This window comes from Hesperophylax consimilis, chromosome 10 (assembly GCF_061612785.1).
Source record: "Hesperophylax consimilis isolate HC1 chromosome 10, BYU_Hcon_1.0, whole genome shotgun sequence".
NCBI lineage: Eukaryota > Metazoa > Arthropoda > Insecta > Trichoptera > Limnephilidae > Hesperophylax > Hesperophylax consimilis.
In genome coordinates, this window is record NC_142845.1 from 32,186,417 (window position 1) to 32,209,703 (window position 23,287).

General features: G+C 33.2%; 1 protein-coding gene across 1 annotated transcript in view; it reads left to right on the forward strand.

Moving 5' to 3' along the window:
- The window catches only part of HDAC4 (histone deacetylase 4), a 329,931-nt gene continuing 306,644 nt past the window's right edge, over positions 1–23,287 (forward strand). Inside the window, exons 1-2 of the mRNA XM_089636847.1 lie at positions 1–176; positions 3,938–4,025. Coding sequence (XP_089492973.1) covers positions 3,989–4,025 — 37 coding nt within the window. The 5' untranslated portion in view covers positions 1–176; positions 3,938–3,988. The remainder of the gene's footprint in view (positions 177–3,937; positions 4,026–23,287) is intronic.

Below are 23,287 nucleotides of genomic sequence, written 5' to 3' on the forward strand. Positions count from 1 at the left end.
AAGTACCATTTGTTTTGGTCTAGATTTTCTTGTTTGTGATGTGTGTTGTGTTTTCAATAATTAATTACTGTACCTCATATTCGTGGTTATTTTAAACTATAACCCTTGTTCAATTGTGATTTATTACGAGTGTCACAAAACGGAATCTTGCCCCTGTCATTCCACTGAGATCGGAGGTGAATTGAAAATAATTGTAAAATTTTGTTTATATTCGCTGTCAAATGTCACAAGTTGTTGGCAAGGTGTCATTACAAGCGCACAATGTTTAAAAGTAGAATTACGATGTATTTTATGAATATATTTCAACGATTTGCATGAAATATCGCATAATTTGTGTAGTTTGACAGTAAAGTCAAGTGGAGCGAGCCAACGTAGTGAAGTGCGTAGCACATGTTCGATGCGCGCGAAGTTTAAACTAATAAGTATTTGTCCTGTCATCAGTAGCATCAAATACCCTATAAAATAATTATACGGTATTTGGTGTCATCGTCTGATAAATAAATGGGGTATATTTTAAGTTTGAATTATTATGGAACATTTTTATGTTAAAATATAATATTGCCTTCTACAAATTCTTTGGGTACCTACTACCTACCGAATTTTAAAACCTACGTATTGTTTTTTTTACATTATGAATACTAAATCTTCGCACATTGAACCGGTTATGCTGGAGTTAGTTTTGGCGATGTATATTTTGATATAGTAATAATAATACATTTCCTTACAATGAATAGATCAGACCTTTTCTATGTTAAAAGTTTTGGTACAGGAGTCACATATTTTTGAGCAAATATCATAATAATAAAATGACGAAAATAGAAGAGTAATGACTAAAATTCGTACAAGTTAATAAAAAATAGCCTAGAATATAATAATATATAACTGATAATATATTATCATTATATTTAATGTACGAGAAAAGAAGCAGTAAGGTCAAATAGGCTAGAATAAATAAACACACAAGAAATGTCTTATGTACGTGTTTAGTGAGCCAAATATTTGTCTTATCATTTCCAATACAAAACTGTGCTTACGAATTTCAAATGGGATGGACATTTACGATGTCAGGCGAGTGCAAGTGAGACGGAGCTTCGGGCTATTGGGCTAAATGGAACATTAGTTTCCATTCAAATTTGCATGGAAGTCACTTCTAGGTTTTTTTAAATTTATTCTATGTGTTTAGGTAAACTATAATTTAATAACGTAAAATATTTCACAAAATATCCATTTTAAAATGTGTAAAAGAAAAGCGAACCGCACAACTCGCGCCGCTAGGAGGCGCATGCTGCCATCATAATGCATGGGAGAATTGGGAAATATCAGAAGTTAGAGGTTTTTATAACTATATTGTAAACAAATACTGTAAAATAGTTATTTTTTATTGATAAACATTATGACATTATTTGGACATGTATTTTGGTCTCCGGTAGCTTTTCGATTTATTTTTTTTCAAAACAAAACAAAAAACTTCCACGTGTTGTCACTGGTCACTCTGCCGAGTAACCGCCCACCCCTCATCACGACCCCAACTGTCCAATAACAACATATTATTTTAATGTTTTCATTTGAAAAAAAAAAAAACAAAACAAAAAATGTCACCGGAGACCAAAATTTCATTGGCAATTTTTTCTCAAAATAATGTTTGGAATCACTTATGATTTGAGATTTTTACGGCGAAAAGTATTATAGTGATTTATTTTTGGGGTATTATGCCATGTTGCGCTACCTCATTTAGCCAACGTTCCGGACATCATTACAGTGTCCATTATCAGGGCTGATGTTAAAACATATCGATAATCTGCCAAATGATTATACATATTACGATGGACAGTGGAAATTCTTCTGTATTATTTATCTTTAGATTACATTTCATGACTTTTACAACCATTTCCGTCGAGAGGGTCAATGAACCACCATTTTTATTATGCATCTTAATTCGACTGCACTCGCAAATATTCACTTTTCCTCTTTTCACTTTTCTTAACTACATTTCAAATTACAACCACTTTCCCTTAGAGGATTAGTGAACCTCTATTTCAGTTAGCCATTATTCCTCCATGATTAGGCATCGTATAAACAAATACGCCACTGTAGCACTTTTTTCCGGTTTAAACCATGACAATTTTTTTTTAAATTTCAATCCTCAAAATGGGACTTTTTTTTATGAACCGGAAAGACCGGACATAATTTATGGATGCAAAAAATAATTAAATAGCTAAAAATCATTTTTGAAAAAAGGCCAGCCGCTTCGGGGAAACTCAAGGTCCGTAGAAAATGGGCTCTGCACCACACGTACGCTTCGGAGCGGTGGTATCACGCGCCGCTCCAGAACGCCGCGCAGACAAGTCTCACAATGGACTGCATCGTCAGTGTAGATTTTTATAAAAAATAATATCAAAAATCGGAGATCGTACATTGTTATGTAGCGACCCCACAAGCTAAAAAACTGGATGGATCTATTTGTTTTGTTATTATAAATGTTTTTTTAATAACATTTTCGTAGAAAGATCTATCCAAACGATTTTTTTCAAGTCATTATAAAATGCACGCAAGTGGCCTATTGACATTCCAGGGCTGCACTAACCTCACTTCTATTCACGTTACAATAACTTCTATTCACGGAGCGGTAGCGCGGCTTTCTTCATACAAAACTTTAATTTGGATTTGAGGCCAAAATACTTGACTAAACTAGAATATTATTTTTCAAAACATATAACAAATATCTAGTACGGATAATAAAAATGTGTCTAAAGGAAGCGGTCGCGGTGGGTCAATTACCCTCTTACGGGAACGGTAGCGCGGCCTTTGTCATACAAAATTTTAATTTGGCTTTGGGGCCAGAATACCTAACCAATCTGAATAATATTTTTTTAATCAAAGGATATAGCAAAAATCTAGTACGGATCTGTGCTACTTTATTTATTTGTGATGCCTTCTATTGTGTACATTTTTAACTCTCCCGTTCCGGAGGGGAGTAATAAATTTCCCCCAAACGATATATTGCGCGATATCATAGTATACAAACACTAATTTTGGTCATGTGTCTATAACTCTGGTTCAATGAATTCTAGGACTCGGATTTGCTTTGAATTATATGTCATTTATTAAATTGGAACTGATTGTGTGAATAATAATTCAGACAAGCAATAACGTAAAATTGTGTACGATATTTATTTTATTTTTCTTTTTTCAAAATAATATTTTCAATTGTCTGCGCTGGTCATCAAAAATACTATTTCGGTTATGTGTCGATCTGTGCTCGATCTCGTACTATCTCATACAGGTACAATTTTGCATTGCCGGTCGGTGGCTGAGTTGGCATTACGTTTGGGCCCCACCCAGGCGTAGTGTGTTCAATTCCTCGGCTGGCTAAGTCCTCCATCACAACACAAGCAACATTTTCCGCTTACTGTGGTGGCAGTGGGAGGTTTTCAAATATTGTCAGGTTATTCGTAAAATGATTGACTGCTGGGCGAATCCCGGTTATTGGCAGGCTAACACGAGAGCTGTAAATTCTCTCTCACTTGGCCTGTTTCACCATATCGCTCGCTACACATTCCCAGTAGGAACGCCATACAAATGGGAATGTATGGCGAGCGATATGGTGAAATAGGCCAAGACAACATATATTATGAGAGTACAGCGCTCGTGTACGACTAGCATAAAACTGTAAGTAGTAACTAATATCTGAGTGTTCCTGGAAAGTGCAAAATGAATGCACGGGCGATATAAATAGGGGACCCTAGTGAACTCACTTCGGGTCGTATGTGGTTTTATCTTCAGGTACGCAAAGGTTAACAAGAAGTAAAATTCCAGGTACGTAGTAAGCTAATTATTACCGCACTCCCACTTCACTTTCTTCGTTTTACAACCACTTTCCAAGGGGGTGAGTCACCGTTTCTACTGGATGCATATTTAAGATGAAGAAACATTCCAGATTCCAGGTCTGCAGCTGGTTCCAGGTCGGGATGAGCTGTGAACTCGAGCCATGACGAGTCCGCCTCGTGACCCTCCTACACTATCAGGTGAGTCCTCACTTCTCATTCCTCACTCCTCACTCCTTGTATATTTAAAATAAATAAATCTGTTTTTAAATAATTCAATTTCATATAACAGTTTCACAGAATTTGAACAATTCATTAAATTTCAACGTTCATTTTCTGGTTCTGTGAAAGTCCTATTCAAATTCTGTTAATATATCATTATAAGCCAGTTGCTTGACAGAACTGAAATAATAACAGAACTTAAAAGATTTTTCACAGAACTTTGAAGAATCGTTCAAATTCTTTGAAACAACCCGTCCTTACAAAACTGAGTAATCAGTTAGATTGTAAGACATCTTTCTTCACCACTCTCTCTCTAGTACTAAAGAGATACGTGATACGTGTTGGGTTACTATGCCGTGTTGCGCTTCCTCCTTCTTTAGCCAACGTTTCTAACAGCGTTACAGTGTCCAGCATCAGGGCGGATGCCCTGCTGAAAAAGGAGGAAGCCATAATAGCCCAAAAATAATAGTCACGATAATACTTTTGGCCGTGAAAATGTAAAATCATATCATCTAAAGAGAGACAGTTTCAATCGCAATTCTGATGTTAATCTTCTTTTAGAAAATATTCACAAAAAGGTGGACTTAATTACCTCTGTTAAATAATCTATAAATAGTATAAAACAAAGTCACTATCCGCGTCTGTCTGTTTGTGCGCTTAGTTCTTATAAACTATGCAACGGAGTTTGATAGGGTTTTCACTATCACTTAGAGAATTTCTTCCGGAAGGTTTACGTATATAATACATGGATATTATGTTGATTGAAAGACCAAATTCGAGCAACGCTGCGTACACGTCACATAGTATGCATATAAAATCTCTTAAATTTGTTTGGAAATCATTACAATAAATAATTCGCTCAAAATGTTCAAATTAATTTGAAAGTTGAAAGTAATTTTTACCATTTAATTTCGTTGTCTGGATCGTTGTTATCTCACTTTGCGTTTTCAAGTATTCTTGAGTTTCCTTAGGTACAAGGCGTCTTTGCTTTTCGAGTGAAAATTGATGCCAGCACTCAATATTCATTAAAATGTACAACAAACCATTTTTTCTTTTTTTAAATGAAATGATAACTTGTCTAAAAATTCATTCTAAACATTTCGATTCTAAAATAATTATCGACTAGCTTTTGAAATTTTAATAGCATTAAAGCGTGTTGATCAACAAAACAGTGCCTGTTTTAGTGTCCATTTCCCGAAAGCTTAAACGACTTAAATCATGCATATTTCTAGAATAGAACCCCATTTTAAAAATAAATCTAAGTTAAATACAAATAATTATAAGCAATAATTAGCCGCCTGAAATATCAATACAAATTGAAAATATCTCCCGAGTAAAAATAAATGCCGCTGATGGCAATTGAACCCGCACCTTCTGATGTCCGGTCAGGTTCTCTGGACCACTGAGCTACGTCGAATTATTTTCAACACGCCAAATAATTCAATATGTACTAGTACTTCAATCCACAATTACTGCTTATTATATTTTTTTCACCTGTGAACAACCAACTTTATTTTTGTAAGAAAGGCTGTGTTAGGGCTAAATTTCTCACTATATGGCGTCGAGACATATTATATCTACATTCCCGTCTGCCGTATTTATTTTTACTCTGGAGATATTTTCAATTTGTATTGATATTTCAGGCGGCTAATTATTTCTAATAATAATTTGTTATCCTTCGTACTATGCATAAAAACTTGTCTCATAAACATTAGTTTATCATTAAAAAAAATAATAATATTTGAATAGTCAAAATATTTCACCAACATTATTCCTCAAACTTTAGTAAAGCTTCCTTTACTACCTCATTTAGCGTGTTCCCATGTTATAACATTAGACACGCTTAATCTTTATTAGTATTATTATGTCTACTGCTTCTTAATATAATTCCTTTGCCAAATACACAATTCGGGATAGTCGATTCGAGTTGACTCTATAAATATACTAAGGTATTACCTAAAACCTCTAACTACGAACGTAATATGTGTTTTACGCATGCCAGACAACTATCCCAAACCACAAATGACTATAAATGGGTAATTTCTCCTGCTTTGTACAAAAAGTTATGACATAAGTTGGCCCACAAGATATAAAGTAGTAAACGAAAGTTTTGCCAAATAATAATAGGTCTTAAGGTTGTTAAATTTTACTTTCTCATTTGCATGATAATTTCGGTACTACGTTAACGAATTATGAGAAATACGGATGCAAATTACTACCTACACATAAATTTTAACAACCTCGTAATAATAAGGTAACTATTTTAAGTTATGTTTTCGTTCCAATAAATTATTTTTTTTCAGCTAATTGCTTTATGTGATAATTTTTTACATAATTTAAATAATAAGTAACACGGAACCCGGTAACCGACGTTTCGATTGTAATCAAATGATCGTAAACAAAAATATATTCTGCAAAAGATCGTAATTGTCATTTGGTCATAAGCGCATTTGATCGTAAATATTTGTAAATTACCATTTGATCGTTAACATTTTCTCGTAAAAAAATGTTTACATGTAAATTATATCAATCTTTTTACTTTAACATGGTACTATTATTTGCTTATTATTTGCCTACGATCATTTTGATTACGATCATTTTGTTTACGATAATTTGAGAGTTACGATCATCTGTTTACGATTACTTTATTGCGATCATTTGATTACGATCATTTGAGAAATACGATCATGTGATAACGATCATTTAAGAGTACAATAATTTTATTACGATCATTTGAGAGTTGCGATCATTTGAGAGTTACGATAATTTGAGAGTTACTCTCATTTGAGAGTTACGATCATTTGGTTACGATCATTTGATAGTTACGATCATTTGGTTACGATCATTTGAGAGTTACGATTATTTGAATGCGCTCATGTGACAACGATCATTTAAGATTTACAGTAATTTGATTACAATCATTTGAAAGTTACGATTATTTGATTACGATCATTTAAGAGTTACAATCATTCGATTACGGTCATTTGAGAGTTATTATCATTTGATTACGACCATTTGATTTCGATCATTGGATTACGATAATTTAATTTATTTTTATTTTTATAGTGAATACCTCACAAGAGTCCCAACTGCTCCCGTCTGGAGCCAGTGAGACTATGGCATCCCCAATTGGGGGATGTTGTGAGGCTGAAGGTAAGTGGAGAAGGGAAAGAGGAAGGTGGGGAAGTACCTGGCTATTCAGATCTAGTCACTAAACACGGCTAAAGCCATTTGGAGCAACGTTTCAATTCTGAATGATGGTCTTACACCACGGCGATACTGGTAGTATCTTCCACTCTGAAGGAATTAGGATCATTTAAGAGTTACAATAGTTTGATTACGATCATTTGTGAGTTACAGTAATTTGATTACGATAATTTTGAAAACAATCATTTAATAGTTAAGATTTTTTGAGAATTGCAATCATTTCGTTACGATAATTTCAGAGTTACGGTCATCACCACATCGAAATTATTGTATTCTTCTTCTATCTATGGTATCGCGCAATCAAGCTTTAAATAAAAAATGACCCATGCAGTTCTTCTGCCCTAACATAAATACATGTTTCTATCTATCCTACTTTCATTTCAACTTTAATCTCTAAAAAATACAAAATTTTCGGTTCTTAAAAAAATTGATTAGAAAAGTAAAAAACATCGACCATTTTTAATTTCCTACAAATCATATTTTGAAGGAGTTTATGCCAAATAGGCCAACGACGAAAAAATGCTCACATATGCACTACAGGCTCATTATTTACTATGCTAATGCATAAATAAATGATGACTTACAATAAGGTATTTTTAGCGAATATAAATTAGATATTTAAATTTGTTATATCAAATACCCTATGATATTAATAATACGTCCAACTCTCTGGTCACTAAAGGCGCTGGTGTATTATATTGACATTGACATTCCATTCAATGGCGGCAAATTGAATTTATTTAATACCTACTTGGTGGTGGTGTTTTGCGCTTCCTAATTAATATTTGGATCAACATTGATACAAAAATACGTAAAAAGTGATTAGTATTATAGTAATTAATTAATTGCAAACAACAAAAACACTCCAAGTCGTTTTTCAGGATGCCAAAATTGTTAATAGGTTAGTTATAATTGTGGGAATTGAATTAATAAAAAAACAGTTAATTACAATAAATGCTAAATACCCTAAAATAATAATTAGTCCTCATTAAAGCTTATATAAATAGAATTAATGATAATAATTGCTATATCTATTATATTAAGTTGATTGTCTGGGACTGTCGGGCGGGCGGGCGGGCAGCGTGGATTTGATTTGTATACAAATCTACAGTTTTATTCCGAGCTTGATGAAAATTTGCACTATTAACCTTCCAAACAAGAGGAAGGTCACTGTCTAAGTCTTATTATGAATAACTCTGTGTGAACCCGGGCAACGCCGGGGAGCTCAGCTACTTTATTTATAAAATTAGGTTAAATAGATTACCTTTTTTGCCATATCTATAGTTAATTTATTTTACATAAAATCCATTAAAATGTATGAAAGAAAACCAAGGCGCATAACTCATGCCGCTATGTGGCGCATGTTGCCATCGGAATGCATGGGAAATGGCAAAATTATTATTAATATTATTGGGTATTTGGTAATATGTAGATATAAAAATGTATTTATTTTACGGTAGAACGCTGTGTTTTCTTTTTTGCAATTACAGCTTAGATATTCGGTTGAATCTTAGATTGCGCAATATTTTACGTCAATTCGGCTGCTATTAAGAATTGTCGTTAAATACAAATGGTATACCATTACCTACTTGGTTTTATAAATAATGAGTTCACACCACCACAACCTGTAAAGCATTTATTTTATCAAGTCGTGAGTTTATTGTACATAGCAAATATCCTCGTATTACGCTAAGTAACGCGGGGAAACATGACTGTTCGGGTCGGACTCGTGTGCTAAGATCGGTGAAAAGTTATCGTTCACAGCTTTATAATATTATTAATCTGTTTACAATATTAAGGGAAAAGTGGATGACATTAGTATTGTTCTAAGCTACTTTTTCATTTTTTTATTAATTGCAGATTTGTCACCGGGCGAATTAGGCCCCCTGCTCTTTAACAATGGGAAATTAAATTATTATTATTTTTTTAAATGATCAACTAATCATTATAAGACAAGGTTTTTATGCATATCACAAAGGATAATAAATCATTATAAGCAATAATAACTAACCTAAACTAACCTACTTAACCCAGTTAATAAAGTTTTTGTTTCATCACTTAAGATATAACTTTTTAAAGATGTGATGATTTATCCGGTCACCGCTCCCACTATAGGAGACATATTTTCTTGTATATAATACAAGTTCATAGTCTCTCCATGAAGAGTGTTTAGTACCTTCTGTAAATCGAAATCAGGACATAAAAAGTTCGATTCTTCTTCTTATGTTTGGTTAGCTAAAAGTGATTTTTTACATTCAACCTTGTCAGCTAAATGGTGTTTATAAACTTTGAGTAATATTTTTAATCTTTGCACAGTAAAAAGTAAAAAACAATGTCAACCAACTCCGGGTGCACGTCAGCTAGTTTTTAATATTTCTGAATTCCGTTGGAATTTATTGCTTTCTGTATTTATTTCTATTTATTTTTTAACATGATCGCGACGCATTTTAAGAATGCACTCTTTTATATTACCCTTACGATGCTTTGCTTGGCCACAATATTAAAGAACTAAATCATACGATCGTGCGCAAATGTCACAAATCGTGCGGATATGTGTTTTAAACGGATTCAATAAAAAAACGAAAATCGTCAAATTGCCGCTTACGATCTTCTGCCGGGGAAGGCTCGATATGTTTGTGTATATGTTTTTCACGTGAAGTAATAATGAATTGTGATATATCATAATTTTTTTATGCATTGTTGTAGTGAAAACCTTTTTGACTTATCCCTGCTTTAACTAGGGGTGCGATTTGCAGAATGGCGACTTCCACAATCCACGTTACCAGAGTTCCTTGTATTTGATGAATCGACTCATGTTAAGTTGAAACTATAAAATCCATCATAAAACGTAATCGCCCTCTGCAATCTCGTGGTTTAATATGGTCACGTAGCGTAAGCGAAACGTTACGAGAATGGTTAATTCTGTTCGCGAAATTGAAGACGATCTGAAATTCAAATTCTCGGGAATGACTCGGAAGGAAAGGACTACAACGCAATCAATATGCTGAGACTTTGTCGAAACGAGTATTATGATGATGTAAGAATATAATATGCACCATGTCGTGTAACGTTTTGAATCGGGCCGCTGACAATAACACTCCTTACGTAGAATGGCGATAAGGTTTAAATTCCCACTAGACACCAACCGCCTGTTATGATTTATGCAAGAAAAAAACGTCACCAAAAAGTGTATTATATTTTATTTTCGAAGTTCGAGAACAAGTATCTAATTTTTTTACAATCTATTTCTAAAGAACTTAATTTGCCTCATTATGCAATAAAACCACAACCGAAAATGGGTTCGTAAGTAGGAGATTTTGAACTTTAAAGCAGTTTTTATATGGTTTATTTTTTTCTAGGCTTGTAGAAAGACTCAAAAAATGCTCAATTATTTGAAAGGCCAATATGTGCTGTACTTCAAGTATTTAATTAAAGCATGTAATATATTTCTAAGCGATCAAATTTTAAAACCGAAACACATGTTTTACACTGCGTAGTGCTTCGCCTTAATACTTAATAAGTTTTTCTTGCCAAGTATTTTTTCGTTTATAAAATTGAGGAGAGTTTTTTTTTCCTTTAAAGAAAATTTTTTTTGATCCGGTGCAAGAGTCCCGACTGTATTGAGCCAGCAGGATTGTGGTATGTTCTATTTGTGTGATACTATGAAGCTAAATGAATTGACGTGGAAATGAAGGGGTAGTTGGGAAGAGTCTGGCTATTCATATCTGATCGGCAAACATAGCTAGGTCATTTAACGCAACGTTTTGATTCTGAATGGTAGTAATAATAATACTAATACGGCTGTTGCAGGATTTCGAGTTTACTTAAATCGTGTGTTTATTAAAATTTGGCAAAGGGGTTTCCTATTTTTCAAACTGTAAATTCGTGGTAGAATTCCACTTTAAACGTTTAATTATATTGAATAAAAGTCTAATTACTCTGTTTACCACAGTTTATTAGGTTTCGAGAACAAATTTGTCTTCATCAGGATGAGTCGTATACTGAGTTAAATATAAATTAAAATTGGGAAAGGGTTCAGAGGGAGGGAGGGGCAAACCCAAATCGGCAGAAGAAGGTTCCATGATATTTCATCAAAATGACAACTAAACACACCTTTAAAAAGTGATATAGTCATCAAAAGAGATGAAACAATAACTAGGTTAAATAGTTACCTGTGTAACCTATTTAACCTATTTTTTGTTTCATCACTTTTCTTATCATACTTTTATATCACTTTTTGTAGGTGTGTGGACTGTCATTTTAATGAGATACCCGGTCACCATCTTAAACATGTTGGTCCAGTTACGTGTTGCAATTTTTTTCTAAACAATTGATAATCTAGTCGCTTATTACAAGCGCACAGTTTGGGCTTCCAAATAGAATCGTCCGTAATTTGGTAACAACTTGCCATATAAATCCACTTTTCAATAGAGTATCTACTGAAAGAACCACAGGTACAGACTGCCACTCTTTACTCCCACGTATTTCAAAAATACGTAATTGATTACCACGTAATATATTATACCAAGCATAATCGACTTCTGAGAAGAAATAATTGTTGATTGAACCATTTTGCACTTAAGTCGAAGTTTATTTCAAGCAAATTAGTTAGTTGTTATAGTTTTAATCATTTTATTTTAATTATGTATAAGACATTGATAGGAACAAAACCAAAAAACTGCTTTTCATTAATAATGAATAAGGAAAATAATAATACATAGAAAACAACCAATATACATACCTACATTTAACAACTGGCCAATCATGATATAATAACGAAACTTGAATATAACCTTTACAGAACTTGAAAATCAGTTTTGATATTTGATGAATTGTTCAAATTTTGTGAAACAACCCGTACTGAGCTTTCAAATTTTGCCAACGAAATTTTTTTTTTTCCTACTGTAGGTACTACAGGGTTTCCGGGGGTAAAGTGCAAAAAAAAGTTCTGGGGGTGATTCTACATGATTTTAGAAGTAGAAAAGAAAAATAACTTGTTTCGAAATTCCAACGTTTTAAGGTAGTTTTTAGGTAAAATAGTTGAATTGTTTGTATGGGAAAATAAATATTCTTCTATGGAAAAATATTTTAGTATGGGAAAAATAAGTTGGAGTTTCGAAAAAAATTATTTTTCTTTTTTAGTTCTACCATCATGTAGAATCACCTCCCGAAGTTGATGCACCCCCGGACGTCCTGTATATTAGCGGAATCAAGTATAGGCTACGGACGACAGATATACTCTAATGTACAAAAAGGGAAAACAAATTATCTTATGGCGATAGTAAAAATAAAGTTTTCATTACGTAATATGCTACTTAATGATACTAGTTTATAAATATATTGTATGTTGCTTGTAAGTCTATAGTTTTAAGTCCTACTTATTTATAAATATGTGTTAATTTTTAGTCACGATGTAGTTATAATTCTCAGTTGTAAGTCACTTTACCTAAATCTTAAATGCAAGTCAATGTCTCAGTGCTTTGTTTCCAGCCATAGACTTAGTTTTAAGTCAATAGTTATAAATTTTAATCAGTTGTAAGTCAATAGTAATAAAGCTTAGCTTTAACTTATTTGTTTTAGCCACTGGACCTTATTTGACATTTTGGCCAATTTGTAAACGCCCGCGAGTTCACGCTGTCCAAAATGTGGGCAATTTGAAGAGATATTTTAAAACTTTTATTGGAATCATTTTGTAAGATCCAGTGCGTTAGAATCTTCGATTAATCATGAAGCTAACTTAGTAGTTTCACACTCTAACAAAAGATGTCTCGCATCTCTTCCGATTTATATTTTATTAACATTCCATGAACCGAAATTATTGAAATATTTTTTCCTGCAAATCATTGATCTTGTGTTTGCATATTAAAACATGCATGTTAGAATTTAAATTTATAGCAGTACTTATAAACTAGGCCATAGACAACACACAGAAGTAATAATATTTAATTTTAGTTCCATAAACGGCAATTTTAGAGTAAATAATTATAAGCAAAATTCATGCTTTATAAATTTAAAGATTTTTTACTATTTTTTTCATGAATCCTAATAAAATGCGATAAACAATCAAATGTAGGTGCATTCAATGGCTCTCTGGAACTATAACCACTTTATATGTATCCATATTAAATTTCGGAGATATAAGTTTTTGAAAGATGGTGGGAAATTTCCAAACCAAACACTTAAAAATTTTCGAGCGCTCAAGGCTAAAATTGATTATATATCAGAACGCTACTCATCATTGTTGTTCATTATGATAATATTATTAATTTAATAAATCACAAAATGTATTCAAAGATAGAACAACGAGGCATAAAATTCCTGATATTGGTTCTCATACCTCCTGAACGTAACCATCATTATCTATTTATTTATAAAAAGGCTTTTACATAAAAGTGATACATGATGCAGTGTACGTAGGAGAATGTCTGTATTATACAGGAGATACTGACAGTAAATAGATGAAATCCATTGTAAAGTAGGTACAAAATACACAGTTGTAAAATTGTGATTACAAGTATAATGAGAAAATATCAAGAAATTATTAAAAACAAAAGAAAACTAAATATGAAACAATATTAGTAAAACGTAAGAGTAACACAAATTAAAAAAGAAATTACAACAACACTACATATAAGACAAATCATTGAAACTAATTTACCAACGCTACTCTAATTTGTAGGATTCGACAAAGTGCCAGTTTTGCCAGCTTAGGGTCTTCAAATTCGACTTTAATGGGCCTGATTTTGTTTGAAATTTTACTTACTACCAAGCCTGTAAATTTTAACTTCTTCCGGTTTGAACTCGCTATTTATTTCACTAACGATAGTTAAAACTTTTTTATCTCGTAAGATATTCTCCATGCTTTAGTTTGAACTAGACTCGGGAACGTTAAGTAATTAGAACTAATATGATGTATTCCGATCAAAAATGTGAATGTGTTTTAAGAAGATACAGATGAAGGACAAAGAAGCAACAAAATTAAATTATAATACAAGTCAACTTATTTAGTTGACACCTTTGCAGATTACAAATGATGGTCGACCTCCACGTTTCTGGGAATTCAATCTGATATTTTAATCTCTGATTCAAAGCAGACACTCGAACTTGCACGATCCGTTTTGTAAGTTATTAGTGCGGTCATTGGCTTGGCGGAAAAACAACCGCCCCCAGGCAAACTTTTAATTCAAACCCTAGTTCTATTGCGAGAATCATGTTGATTGAGAATTAAGGCGATTCACTACGTCGTGTAATATTTTAAATTGAGCCGCTATCAATAATAACCCTTACGTAGATGGCGATAAGGTTTAAATTCCAGCTTAACACCTGTTTTGATTTATGCAAGAAAAAAACATGGCCAAAAAGTGCATTTTATTTTATTTTGTGGATGTTCAGGCATAAATACTTAATTTTTTTTCCTTCATATTATAAATAACTTATTTTGCCACATTATACAATAAAATCATAACCGACAATCGGTTCGTAAGTAGGAGATTTTGAACTTTAAAGCAGTTTTCATAGGCCTTGTACAATTTAGCATGGAGCGACATTGCAAAAATCAAATCTCGGTATTGTAATAGCTGCCAAAATATGCTTCATGTCATTCATATTCACGTAAAAATACTTAAAAAAATCTAAACTTATGTCTTCATTCAACAACCTAGCGATTTCGTAACGTAAAAAACGTAAATTTAGCCTTTTTTTCCCAAAATCTGAGTACAGTCTCAAAAATATAAAATAATATCCATTACTTTCAATTGCATTTACCTTATTGAACATTACATGTTTTATAAAAAAAAAACACTGCATAAATTGCTGTTAAACTAGTGAGTTTGGGAGCGCTGTGGAGGTGGGGGGGATAATTTCGCTCCTATTGTTACGTCGCAGAAACTAGATGCGACTTGCATCTAGTTTCGTTTCGGCTACCGCTGACCGTAGACGTGTTAGAATCCTTGTCCGATTAAATTTTAACACATATAATTGTTGTGAAAATGAATGCAAATTACACGAGAAGCAAAATTTTATGTCCAATATTCGGGGCACCAACTGAAATGAACTCTCAAGTGTTACCTACTGTCTCAGAAGTGATTAAACATTATTTGTTCTTACGATATGAGCGTAATCTTAACTCTACAAAAAAACCGTCAGTATTCGAAATAAAAAGTGTAATATCTGCAATTGTTGAAGGAATTTGGAAGCGCGCTTCTATTCCCATTGTTTCACACAATCGAGTGATGAAACTGATCCAAGATCATTATAACGAATACTTAAAACTTAAAAATTGGCCAAAAAAAAGTGTGCATTATTATATTAAGTTAAATTCTTATAAAATCGAAATGAATAAACTTTTCGATATTGCTTCATGCAAATGTAACAATCTGAATATGTGTTCCTGCGAAAAGACGCGCAAGGTACCCACCAAAGAACAAGCATTCCTTCAAGACCAAAGATCCTCGAGAAAAATGATGCTGGGAGCAATAGACACCGACACAACAAAAAAATTACATCGGAAAATGAGGATGCAAGCTCGTTTATCTGAACTTGCTTCGAAGGTCAGCTCATCTACAGCATCAGCGACAAAACCACGTCAACCCTTTTTTGATGAAAAACAATCATTTTCTTCACATTCTTCGCAACCTCCAGAAAATTCCCGTATGATGTTAAAACTCCCCACTTTGGCCAGAATCTGCGATCAGTATGGTTCGTCAGACAGGTCGGCATCAGCTGTTGCAAGTGCTACATTACAAGATTTTGGCATAGTAACCGAAGACGACTCTAAAATGGTGATTGATAGGAGCAAACTCAGACGAGCTAGACAAACGTGTTGCACTTCTTTAATAAAAACATGGCAGATGTCGTCGGAGTCAACAAAAATTCGAGGTCTATATTTCGATGGAAGGAAGGATAAAACACTGTCTCAGGTAAAAATTGGGGATAGATATCATCGGAGAACGATTTCAGAAGAACATTATTCCATTTTATCTGAGCCGGGGTCTCAATATGTTGGACATGTTACACCATCATCAGGAACTGGCAAAAACATCGCAAAGAGCATGTTACACCATTTAAAAATGAACGGTTTTAATTTGAATGATTTATCAGCGATTGGATGTGATGGGACTGCTGTCAATACAGGCAAAAAAATGGAAATATTAGATTCATGGAATTGGAATTAGGTCATCCGTTACAATGGTTTATCTGTCAGCTGCATGCAAACGAACTTCCCCTTCGCCACTTGTTTCAACACTTAGATGGTGCTACAACAGGACCTAAAGGGTTTTCAGGACCTATTGGAAAACTTCTTTCAAGCAGCTCTAAAAACACCGTTATAAATTATTCACCAATACACTTTGAGATGCACAAACTCAACGCAGAGGAATTGAAAAATTTGAGCACGGACCAAAAATACTTGTACGAAATATGTTTTGCAGTTACAACAGGTCACTGCCCACCAAATTTAGCAAACCGTCATCCAGGTAGTATTTGTCACTCACGCCGGTTGACGACAGCAAACTCAATACTTCGATTATATATAGGAACAACTAACCCTTCAGTGAACCTAAAAATTCTTGCTGAATATGTTGTTAAAGCATATGCTCCGATATGGTTTGAGATAAAGAGGCACCCGTCGTGTAAAGATGGGGCATTACATGTTTTTACTATAATAAAACTCACCCGATATTTGAGCACCGATCTACGAGATATAATTAATCCAGTAATTCAAAGAAACGCCTATTTTTGCCACCCGGAAAATCTGCTACTATCCATGATAACGGATGACAACCTTATTGTAAGAGAATTGGGTTTGAGACGAATATTAAAGGCGCGAGATAGATGTCCGAGTCCATCTGTTGTTAGAGACTTTATTACTCCAACAATAAACTTTTCAGCAAGTAAATATTACGATATTATCAACTGGCAGGAATGCGAAGTTACACCGCCACCGATACTATCCGAAATCAGTAATGACGACCTAGCCAAAATGATAAATAATTTCGGTGAAGAAAAGGACAGTATTGAATTTCCCAGATTTCACTGCCACACTCAAGCAGTCGAGAGGTGCATCAAATTAGTTACCCAGGCATCGTTGTCTACAGTTGAGCCTGAAGCAAGAGATGGATTCATTCGGGCGACAATAAATTCTAGGCATATAATGCCCGAATTTCACACCAAATCTCATTTCAAAACACGATAAATATTATAAAAATCGATAATGTTTAAAAAAATTCTCTTTGTTAAAGTATTTTATTTAATAAAAAAACATGTTTCTCAAAAACACAATAAAAAATCAATAATCCTCTTCAAAAAACCAAAAATAGACCCCGCCTTGAAACTATGGTAATTTTATTTTTATTTTCACATGTGTTAATGCACCTTATTAGCTATAAAACCCCTAATAAAATTGTATTTTTGCTATGAATATCGCTTGTTTATAATGCTTGGCAGAGTTTTCAGCGACTTTTTTCATACAATTTTTTTCTAAATATAAATGTGCTGGTTGTTGAATAAAGGAATGTTTCGATCGAGTTGATTTTTTTAGACAAAAGAGGTGTTATATAAAGGCAATTTTTTTTGCTATTACAGTACTGGCATCTTTAAAAAAAAAGTCCCATACAACGTCACTCCACCCTATGTGTACATCATTTTTTTCTGGGCTTATAAAAATACTTATCTAAAAAGTACTCGATTATTTCAAAGGCCAAGATGTATTCTACTCGCAGTATTTAATAAAGGAATCTGAAACATTTCTAGGCGACCAAATTTTTAAACCAAAAACACGTGATTTTGCATTACTACGTATGGCATCGCCTTAAAATAAAATCATACAATATTTCTGTTTAATTTTCTTAGGAGTGCAAGTCAAAATGTATCAATCTTTTGCCTAGATACCAATCTTTAATGCGAGTTCCATATAACAATAAAAGTAGAATAGTCAATTTATTTTATATATTCCATTGAATAACATTTTTGTTTACCTATTGAACAAAGCTCCATTTTTATTTTTATTTTTTTGTTACTTAGACAAAGAACGAGGAATCTAAGCTTCGCATGTGATTTTTTTCGTACGATAAGAATGTAAGAAATAAATGAGGTACGTAGTAGGTACCTACATCAGTGAGTAAGTAGGTAAGGTAACTTATCGGTTACACTTATAAAGTTATAACTAATAAGTTACAGCTAAGATTTGTTACTAGTGTCTTACAACTGACTAAGATTTAAAACTTCAAACTTATAGCTAGGTAGGAACTACCTACCTATTTACTGTTTACACGAGTTACTTTCTGAATGTTTTTTTTTCATAGTTACATCTAAATAATCTTTTAAAACCAAACTTGTAATTGAGAGATTGTAAAACTGTAAGAGTATGACCTATCCCATTAATGAGGATGTATCCCATTCAGAAAACCTTCAACATCCCGGTGCCAATATGTTGGAACTCCGAGAATGAAACTACCAACCTATTTACTGTTTACACGAGTTACTTTCTGAATGTTTTTTTTCATAGTTACATCTAAATAATCTTTTAAAACCAAACTTGTAATTGAGCGATTTTAAAACTGTAAGAGTATGACCTATCCCATTGTTGAGGATGTATCCTATTCAGAAAACCTTCAACATCCCGGTGCCAATATGTTGGAACTCCGAGAATGAAAAGTTGGCTCCTCAGTTCGGGCTCCCGATTTCTCCTGATAATTACGCAATATTACACTTTCTTGTGGGGTTCTTAAAAGAAGCAGTTTATGTATCACCTCTACCAACAACTCTGGCCAAGTGATCTGCGAAACCGTACACGTAGAAAACTTAACGATATAAAATTTTGCAAATTTATTAAAAATCTCTTCAGATTATTCGTGTTCCTGTTCAAAGTGGGACTGCAGGCCTTTAACGAATGAATTTACAGATTTTCTAATATACTATCAGTAAAACACGAATGTAATAAGGCGATGTCGGAACACGTGTTCATAACAATTCTAATATTATCGAATTTCGTCACTAAATTATAATTGGATAAACTCAGCTGCATTAACACGTGTTCTGATATATTTTGAAAGTACTTATAGTTTATTAGAAAGTGCCATGCTATCACTTTTTATCGACAAGATTTTAATATATATTTTTTTATTTAATAACAGAATGATATAATAACATCGAGAAGATTTTAATATATAATTTTTAATTTAATAACAGTAAACTTGTAGAATTATTTTTTTTTCTCGGTTTTCCCGCGTAACATAGTCTTTAAAAGGACTTTTTAATTCCTATCGTTTCGGATAGTCAGATGATTCCTGACGTCACAGCAATAGGTCAAGTTTTTCCTGTTCCAACCTTAAGCGCCGCGTTATATTTACCCAGCGTTTATAAGTACGGGCGTGGATGTTTGCCGTGCAGCCTATGGGGGTCATAATGAACATTTATAAACTGTATTTGTTAACTTTATGTTAGCATTATCAAATGTAATTTACTTCATTTGTCACTAGTTTGCAGTATGAAATACACACGGTGAAAACTAACAGATATAAAATATTGCTAATTTATTAAAAATGTCTTCAAATTATTTTTAATTCGGTTGAAAACGGGACTGCAGGCCCTTAACCGGTTGTGTGCCTAAAGGCGATGCCATACGTAGTAATGCAAAATCATGTGTTTTTGGTTTGAAAATTTGGTCGCCTAGAAATGTTTCAGATGCTTTAATTAAATACTGCGAGTAGAATACATCATGGCCTTTAAAATGATCGAGTATTTTTTAGATAAGTCTTTTTATAAGCCCAGAAAAAAATAATGTATAAGGCCTATGAAAACTGCTTTAAAGTTCAAAATCTCCTACTTACTAACCCATTTTCGGTAATGTTTTTATTATATAATGTGGCAAATTAAATTATTTATAAAATGATCGAAAAAAATTTAAATATTTATGCCTGAACATCCACAAAATAAAATAAAAGGCACTTTTTGGCCATGTTTTTTTCTTGCGTAAATCAAAACAGGCGGATGGTGTTAAGCGGGAATTTAAACCTTATCGCCATCTACATAAGGGTTGTTATTGATAAAGGCTCAATTTAAAATATTACACGACGTAGTGCATCGCCTTAAGCGCGTTTACGCGCTCTAGGTAGCCGTGCTCACAAGGCCGGCCATACAAAACTGTTCTATATGATGATTTTGCTTGTCAAACTCAAGTAATTTTAAAAATCTAAAATATGGAACCCACGGTGACATCTATTGGGATGATGAATAAATAATTATAATATAACAGTTCATAGATTATATCGACTTTAGAGTGATCTAAATGAAGCTTCAAGGTATCGGTGTAAACAGTGCAAAGTAGCTCTCTGCATTGAACCTTGTTTTGGGGAGTATCACACGGCAGAAGCTTATTAATTTTTTCGTGATTTGAAAAGTATATAACTTTGATTAAAATAATTATTAATTTTCTGTTTATTTTAAATATATTTTTAAATTCGAGTAAAATTAAAAATTTCTGACAACCCTGGACATTTTGTGAAAATTTTGTGGTGTTTTTCTTGGCGAATGGCGACACAAACGACATAAGTGTACATATTTGGTAAGTCTTCAATTTATATTTTTAATATATTTCAGAAAAGGATTATTTTATAATTTTTTTTTTAAATTCGCGGCCTTTCGGTACATCCAAGCAAAATACCTTCCGGCATTTAAAGGGTTAAAGAACGAATTGATAGATTCCTAGTAATCTTTTAGTAAAATACGAATGAATTGATAGTTTCCTTGTAAGCTTTTAGTAAAATACGAATGAATTGATAGTTTCCTAATGAGCTTTAAGTAAGATTCGAATGAATTGATAGTTTCCTAACAAGCTTTTAGTAAAATACGAATGAATTGATAGTTTCCTAATAAGCTTTTAGTAAAATAGGAATGGATAATCACGATGTCAGAACACATACAAATCCGAATATTTCCACTCGTTATTATATATTATTAAGGCAAATGCAGGTGCATGAACACGTGTTCCGATATATTAGGAATGTATTAAAAGCTTAACAGGAAATGGCCCGCAATCCCGTTTCTGGCCGGATTTTTATAAATCAACAATACTCATTTTTCTCCGTGTATGAAGGAGACCAAATAACCCTAGCATATTCAAGATGAGGTTGGACCAACGAACAGAAAAGATTTTTTAGTGTATTTATAGGTTAGTTTGGAGACCGGATGTAATTATATTAATGAAGTCAAGTTGTTTAAAACATTTATTAGCGTCTCGAAAAGAAATTTTGTAATCTAAAGTGACCCTAAAGTCCATAAATTGTATAATATAAGGTCACGGTCCCCGGCCAAATGCCCAGTCGATCGCTTAGTACGGCGGCATTGTGCATTATTCATATAGTTAATTTAATATTAGGCTGGTACGCTTTGGAAGTACCTGTCATTAGGCTTAATTTATGTTCACCGAATTGTCTATTCCACGACTCGATCGAAAAGTCGATTGTCTGTTATTGTGATGGTATTGAAAACACGATTTCTTTATTTCAGTGTGCGATATGTGACAATAGAAACTACTTTGTGATTTATGTACGAACACATTCAAATACTCTGTTGTATAAAAGGATTGTCCTTTTCTCATATCTATGAAGAAAGGGGTGCAAGGATAATATATATGATGCGAATATTAATGGTAGAATAAGTTGGGGATGCCCGAGGAAGACAGCACGATCAAGTACTGCAGATATATTCTACAAATTCCATGTATTATATATTCGACAAATTTACACAAAGCTATCTTAACTCATCTGTTTAAAAATAAAACACAAACATTTTATGAAAATACCCATAATATTGTAAACACGAGGCACAAAACCAAAGAACTCATACAACCATCTAAAACAAACACAACATTTGGTCAAAGAAATTTCAAATACATTGCGTCTAAAATATACAATAACCTACCTGAAAAACAAGACAATTGAATAATATTAACAAATACAAAATCCTGATCAAACAATGGATCATCGAAAAAGGTCGTGCAATAATTAGTCACCTCACCCAAATATAATCCTCTATCTCATTATCGTTACCACTACCTACCAACCTGAAGATTTTTGTCAAACATTTTTGCTTTATTGAAAAATGTACTTTATTTTATATTATGAAATATTTGTAAACTAGTCTGTCTCGACACAGGATTTCCTAGTGAGACAGGCAAAGCCAAAAAATATATGTAAACCTTTTTATATAGATGCCCATAATAAAAAAAAATTAACCAAATACTTGGACACGGGCCATATCAACATTCAATGAAACGATGTACATATGGATGTGAATGGAGCAAGGATTATCTACAAAGACCGTGTTTTATGGTTGTACATCCTCTCCGTCTACCTATGCGATGAAACGAAGTGATATTTGGTTAGTTGACCGAGAAAATAATGTAGGTAGATAAGTGGAATCATTGTAGAAACTTGTGGTAATGTTTGTCCTCCTCTAGTTGTGGAAATTTGGTAGGCGTCAAAGTGGAATGTTCAGGTTATCCACCCAGTTGGCGACATCGGGAGTCTCTTGGATCAGCAAAGATGTGCCTTCGGGAAACTGATAAAGGGGTGTTCTGGTGTTTGGATTTGTTCACACTCGCACAATTCAGAATCATTTATTTTAGCGATCATATAAATATAGTCGCTAAAACGTGTGTAAATATATAAAATATTGTACATACAAAATAATTATAGTGAATTTATGTATTGTATTTGTATTTCTTAGTCCTCCTCACTAGGGTGTCCTGTGCTGAGGCGGACTAAAGTTATTTACTTCTCTTTTATCTGTCTTTTATGTCGTTTTTCATTGACCTCTTTCAGCCAATTTTTTTTTCTTGATTTGTACTCGTTAAACTTTTCTATATGTTTTACATCTGGGGGAAGGATGTTGTAGAGTTTTGTGAAATGTAGTTACTTTGTCCGTAGGTGTTTTTATAACATGGAATGTTTTTTAATGTCATTTTGATTCGATCTAGTGTGATGAATACGTGGTTTTAGTAGAGTATTCCGTAGTTTTTAGTAGTGTATTTTTGG